Source organism: Nematolebias whitei, unplaced genomic scaffold (assembly GCF_014905685.2).
Source record: "Nematolebias whitei isolate Nwh7 unplaced genomic scaffold, NemWhi1 Nwh_scaf_1664, whole genome shotgun sequence".
Classification (NCBI taxonomy): domain Eukaryota; kingdom Metazoa; phylum Chordata; class Actinopteri; order Cyprinodontiformes; family Rivulidae; genus Nematolebias; species Nematolebias whitei.
This window is the reverse complement of record NW_023620209.1, coordinates 1-6,299: the sequence shown is the minus strand read 5'-3', so window position 1 is coordinate 6,299 and position 6,299 is coordinate 1. Positions and strand designations below refer to the sequence as shown.

At 41.1% G+C, this 6,299-nt stretch overlaps 3 protein-coding genes across 3 annotated transcripts; 1 reads left to right on the top strand and 2 right to left on the bottom strand.

Moving 5' to 3' along the window:
- Positions 1-643: 643 nt before the first annotated feature.
- On the bottom strand, positions 644-2,109 carry LOC119429494 (thioredoxin-like protein 4B). Its single transcript, XM_037697108.1, has 3 exons — positions 1,909-2,109; positions 1,682-1,833; positions 644-1,144 (listed from the first exon to the last, which is right to left on the bottom strand). Exons 1-3 carry the CDS (start codon positions 2,038-2,040, stop codon positions 979-981), a joined length of 450 nt encoding a protein of 149 aa, XP_037553036.1. The 5' UTR covers positions 2,041-2,109; the 3' UTR covers positions 644-978.
- Positions 2,110-2,333: 224 nt separating this feature from the next.
- On the top strand, positions 2,334-4,152 carry LOC119429496 (tRNA methyltransferase 10 homolog C-like). Its single transcript, XM_037697111.1, has one exon. It carries the CDS (start codon positions 2,545-2,547, stop codon positions 4,027-4,029), a length of 1,485 nt encoding a protein of 494 aa, XP_037553039.1. The 5' UTR covers positions 2,334-2,544; the 3' UTR covers positions 4,030-4,152.
- A 490-nt stretch (positions 4,153-4,642) lies between these two features.
- On the bottom strand, positions 4,643-5,883 carry LOC119429495 (golgin-45; the record flags this gene model as incomplete). Its single annotated transcript, XM_037697110.1, is given in 2 exon segments — positions 4,643-5,124; positions 5,643-5,883. Coding segments are annotated over 2 exon segments (424 nt in total), but the record flags the coding sequence as incomplete, so codon positions are not given.
- Positions 5,884-6,299: the final 416 nt, after the last annotated feature.

Genomic DNA, 6,299 nt, shown 5'->3' with positions numbered 1-6,299 from the left:
AGAATTTTTGGTCAAAGGTTATGGATGTTTTATTAATAACATTCTTGCTCCTGAGAACAAACAACAGAATTGTCTCCCAAAACACAGTTACCCTGAACTGGAGATGTCCACGCTGTGAAGGCCAAGAGTGCCACGTGAGACTGCAGATGGCGTCGACGACACCCACTGAACACTGCTGAACTGACGAGTATAAAAGTGAGCGGTTAACGCAGCTTCTGGCTTTTTTCTGACTGGTTTTCATGCGTATACATCAATGTATATACAATATGTATTTTTATGTCACTTCTCCTGAAAATCTGAACTTGCAAGTATAAACAACGGTTCAAAATCTTCTCCTGCTGTTCTTTTGGGTAAACGATGTTAGTGAGATTTTCTCCAACATTTTGTTAAGACAATCACTTCACATTACAAATTTTATTTAATTGGTATTACTATGTAAAAATATAATTTCACTTTGACATTAAAAGTTTTTGGGGTTTTTTTTTTTAAAGGCCAATTTATATTGACCACGACTAAGTTATGACAACAATAAAAGAAAAAACATCCCAGGGAGTGAATACTTTTCATAGGCACTGTACACACTCCACAAGAAAAGTCACCTGCCAAGAATGACAACTTACCAGCAAACAGTCTTAAGGAAGAAAACAGGAGTATTTCAGGTTTATTGAAACAGGTTTTTACATTTGATAAATACTTTCAAATCTACAGCTGTTTTCCATGGGAAAATTAAAAACATAAAGGCACCGTTTCAACAAATATATCAAAACGTATCCGTAGGCTCGAATGTCAAAGAGCCTTTAAAAGACAAAAAGAGCATCCTTTGTGTTTTGTGGTTAATGGTTTAGATTTTTTTTTTTTTAACAGTCTCTAAATCAGAGAAACATTACTTGTCGTATCAAAACATGTCCAGCCAACTTCATAGTTGCTAAACTGTAGTTGGTGCTTATTAATGAGTCCATACAGATGAGGGCGTTGCTTTTAAATTCCATGGTAGAGGAGATCATATTTTGGAACATTTTGAGGGTCGATGGGACTCTGGACAATCATTTTCCCCCTCATGGCTCCCCTGTAAATCACCTCAATCAGGTCGATAAAATCCTGCTTGGTTCTGAAGCTGCCAACAAACTTGGTGTGATCAGGAGAGCTGAAAAAAAAAAAAAATCAATTAATAAATGACATCATTATAGATGACCGTTTACACAGGCATGTGTACAGTAGTTGTATTTGGGACCCAGGAAGCCTGGCTCGCTTAATGCTCTTTTAAAGCTTTGAAGACAAAGCAAGAAGCTGGTTAACGTGGGAGCACCAAGACAAAAAAGTAATAGCGTTTGCTCATTTGTCCCTGTGATGGACTTCCAACCTGTCCAGGGTCCCCCGCCTCTCGCAGTGAATAGCTGGATATGGGAACCAGTAACCCCCCACGACCCGAAAAGGAAGAAGCGGGTAAAGACAATGGATGGATCACTTTTCAGCATCAACAATAATGAATTATAGAAGTGAAACATTCCCGTCCTTATTGAGAACAGGCAGAAAACCACCAAATAATTTGTCTATAGATTTTCTTTGACTTCAGCTTTTTGTTTCCTGCATTCAGCTCTGTTAAGAATGGTTTTTACTGCTAAATATAAGTAGTTTTACTAAACATGAAAGCATGATGACTAATTAATAGCTCCCCACTTACCCATAATCAACTTTCATGTGCTGCCCGTTGAAAAAGAAAACTGTTGAGGGGATGTAGCTGATGTCAAAGTACCTGGTGTAAATAGGAGCTTTGTCGACATCAACTATGTAGATGGACGCCATGTTACTCAAGTCGTGGGCAGTTTTTGATAACTGAATGAAGAGAGGGAAGAAAAATTAGCGCTAGTAACAAAAACAAACGTCACAAGTTGTTAAAAAGCTGATTACAATTTCATCTAACTGCAGACAAACAGAGTCTTCGTCTCTCCCGAAGCGCAGAACTACAACTTTCTCTGCTACGCCTTTAATAACTTCATCTATGTCTTTTTTAGAAGTCAATTTGGGTAAAAACAAGCTCATTTTTAGAGGCTAAAGATTTAGCTTAACCTGTTTTAGAAAAAGAAGGAAATGGCGTCTTTGTTGTTGTGCAACGTTATAAAAGCCTCCCCCAGAAACGACAAATATAATTCTATAAGTTGACCTTTTAAAGCCTATAAAAAAAGTTATTTGGACTTTCATAAAAAAAATAATCGATTCATTAGCTTATCATGAAAATTTTTCTTAAGTTTCTGTTTCTGAGAACAGTTATTTTGACACTTGCAACTTTTCAGTACGACACATTTAGGTGTAACACCGCGTAACAACGTGACCTTTTTGTTAGCAGGAAACGTGAACGAAGAAGCATGCGGTCATAACCTGGCGACTTTTTGAGACGTGTGTCAAGAATCAAATGGTTTTTTTTGTATATTTTAATCAAAAGGAGCCCCGGGAAACCCGCGTAGGTACCGACATCAAATTGACTTCCGTTCCGTTGTTTTTCAAGCAAAGTGACTTCTCTTGAGGTTTTGACTTAGTTCATGTACAATGTTACGGATTTTCACGTCCAGATGCAGTAATTTACTGCTGAAAAACGCAGTTGTGGCATCCCAGAAGGAGATTCGTTCTTTCCAGTTGCCTAACACACTTTGCACGCCGTCCATCCCGGTTTACCACATCTGTACAGGAAACCCTGCAAAAAATGATGCCAGCGAAGGTGGAGGAAAAAACAAAGAAACGGAAGCAGTAGATCTGGACAAATGGAAATCTGTGATGACATCCCAAGCAACATTCCAGGTACAGAGACTTGGTAATGAGGTGGAGCAGAGTGAGGAACTTGGCGGCCTGAAACAAACAGGAGCAGATTCCAACGACAGCTCCTCCATGGAGGCAACTCGTGAGCTCGTTTCAATGTGGCGACTAGCTGGGAAGCTCGTACCTCAAGAGCTGACCGAATTGGAGATGCAGACTCTGGCAGGTCTCGCCACCAAGACCTCCAGGAAAAAGTACTTGAAGTACCTGTCCCTTCGGGAGAAGTACAAACTGGCTCACAAAGAGAAGCAGAAGCAGAAGAAGATCGAAAGAGAAGCCTTTTTACAGGAGAAAAGAGAAATGAGCGGCGAAGATGATCAACAAGGGCACAAATTGAAAAACACAATGTTTCTCCAATTCTGGGACAAATCCATGGACAAACTTGTGAACTGGAGAGCTGCCAACGCAATGATTTTTGGGCAGCCGCTTGTGTTCGATATGAGCTACGACTCCAACATGTCCAAGAGGGAGTTGGAAAACGCCGTGTCCCAGCTGATGAAGGTGGAAGGGTTTAACCGGCGTGCCACTGACCCCTTTCACCTCCACTTTTGCAACGTGCAGCCAGATGGTCTCTACGAAAAAGAGCTGGTGAAGCAATATGGCGCTAAAATGTGGGAACACCTGCTCATCACCAGCACTAAGCAGCAGTACATTGATCTCTTCCCCAGAGAACAACTCGTGTACCTGACTGCAGACTCCCCTAATGTTCTCCGCACATTTGACAAGTCGAAGGTCTACATCATTGGTGGTCTTGTAGACCGGTCACTCAGGCCGGGCACGTCTTTGGCCAACGCCAAGCGTCTGAAACTAGCTACAGCTCGCCTACCGCTGGATGAGTTTCTGGACTGGGATCTGGGAAGCAAAAACCTGACTCTGGACCAGATGTTAAATATCATGCTCACGATCAAAGACACTGGGAAATGGCAAGAAGCTTTGGAGTTTGTCCCGAAGAGGAAACACGACGGCTTCTGCCATCAACAAACAGTGCCTGCAAAGACCAGCAGTTACACAAACCGAGTGTGGTGGGAGGATGAAGATGAACTGATAAAGTCAGATAAAAGAGACAGGGGAGGGACTTTTCAAAGTCAGAACGCTTTTAAAAAGTTTGGATTTGTTGGTGGAAAGAATACACCAGAGACCAAAGTACGGGCATCATTCAAAAGCAAAATGGAAGCAAGAAAAAGTGCAAACAGTTCCAAGACGAGGTGGCAGGACGAGTGACTTGCACAAACTTAAGGACGCATATGTTTGAAAATAGAGACAAGCGATTAATAATCTGTTGTAAACTGACTGCACAGTGAATAAATGACAAAAAAAGTTATATTAAAAAGGTTTAAAAAAAAATCTTTGGTCTTTATTTTACTCTTCCACACCAAATAAATTAGTTTTTTAATACTTTCACAAGGAAAAAAAAATCTCTTTTCATCACTGCAGGAGAAAAAAACAACATTTTTTTCCTGTTAAACCATAATATTGTACAACCAGCTTTATGAAACAGCAGTAATACTAATATTTAGTCGTATAAAACAAAGTATACAAACTAGATAACAAAAAGAAATCATTTGCAACACTGTCCAATAATTTCTCGTACCATCGGGTGCACTTTCAACACGCTAAAACAAAATTTTACTGCATTTAAAAACTAAATATTGATAAAATAGTCATTTCAAACGCTGAAAGCTCTGTCCTCCAGAAACAAGCGTTATGAGAGGCGTCTGTTCTGTCAACCTTCACTCACACTTGGTATCCCAGCTCGTCTGATTCCTCACACAAGTATCCGTTAAGGAAAATGCAGAAACAAACACTGACGAGTTTCAGTAAGAATATCTGCTCGTCTTCCAACACTGATTCACCATGACTGCGCAGCCTGGACACAAACAATTAAAATGAGCTACAGTGGAGATAAAAGTCTTAATTACTGCAATAAATTTCCTAAATAAAACGACTAAACTTTCATAATCGCTTCCTACAATATCTCTGCGTTTAAATCAATATCTGAAAAAAGAAACCTCCACATGAATGCGTTGTGTCCACTCGAAGCACCAGCAAGTCATCGATGACGACTCTGCTGTAAATTAAGTCAATTCTGCTGCTTCCAGAGAGTCCGGTGAAGACGTTTCCTCCTCTTTCACTTCAAAGCACAACGATGTCTCCAGTACAGCGCTCGCAGCAGTTGAAGGTGATGTTCTCGTAGCGGGTGTAAGGGTGGAACCTGCCGATGCTCTTCTTGTTGAGAAAGTTAGAGGAAGTGGAATCGCAGAGCGGAGGCTCGGCTTTGTTTTCTGAACACTGGACTGGATTTAAACTCTTCAGCACCTACGGTTAAAAAAGATAAAACGTGACATTATTTTTCTGTCAAGAATTAAAGACGAGTACCGCATACGGCACATCATATGCCCATCAACAAACTATTATACAGCGATCTATAGCAATGATCCAGAGAAGCGAAGACCCTTGTATATCATTTGACCTTAATTTGTGACCTTGATCTTGTTGCTGGGGTGATGAAAAGATTATGTGACACCGTGTAGTGATTGTAGAAATTTGTATTGGTTTTGTTAAATTATCTTGAGCGGATCAGAACTTCTAGTCCATACAGCCAAAGAACATTTGACTTTGATTTGTGACCTTGAAGCTAGGCTGATGAAAGGTCAAATGACACTTTGTCTGATGGTGGTGCAAATGTGTATCAAGTTTCATTAAATTATCTTGAGTGGGTTCGAAGTTACGACCCGGAATAAAGAAAGTTGATGGACAGAGACTTTCCCACAATACATATCTTTCGACGGGCGTATTAAAATAAAAGTTGTGGTAAGGAATTGTATTGGAGATACCTTCTCAGCCATCTTCTCAGCTGGCGTGCTACAGAGCTGCTCAGCTGCTGCACCGCTGCTCTTCGTCACGCCGCTGCTCTTCGTCACGCCGCTGCTGCTTTTCCCCAGCAGGTGGGAGTTGATGGCATCTGCCAGCTTGTGATTGGCTGCAGCCAGCTCTCCCATGCTGAGGGGCTGTGCACTGGGGTAGTAAGTCTGCTGTCTGCCCCACTGCAAAGACACCAGGAGCTGCTCCAGAGACCTGGAAACGAACGACAACAAAAAAACTACAATATCACAATAAAATAAAAGTTTTACCGTAGACTCCCAAAGAGGCTGGAAGTTTGGCACATTCTGTGATTCTGCTCTGAGGAACTGATCAACTTGTTTTTATATAAATGAATGTTTCTGTTCAGTGCCCTGGGATGACTTCTGTTGTGACTTGGCGCTGTATAAATAAACTGAATTGAAAAAGTTAAATTGAAATTGTTAAAGCAGAAGAGAAGAGCGTCAGAAGACTTGGAATCACTGTTTTATTCAGGAATATTTGACTTGCTCTGTGATGGACTTGCGACTTTGTCCAGGGTGTCCCCCACCTCTCACACAGTTACTGCTGGACATGGGCACCAGAGACTAGAGCTGTCATTTCTAACCCGAAACCCAGCCCGGATTAGGGCC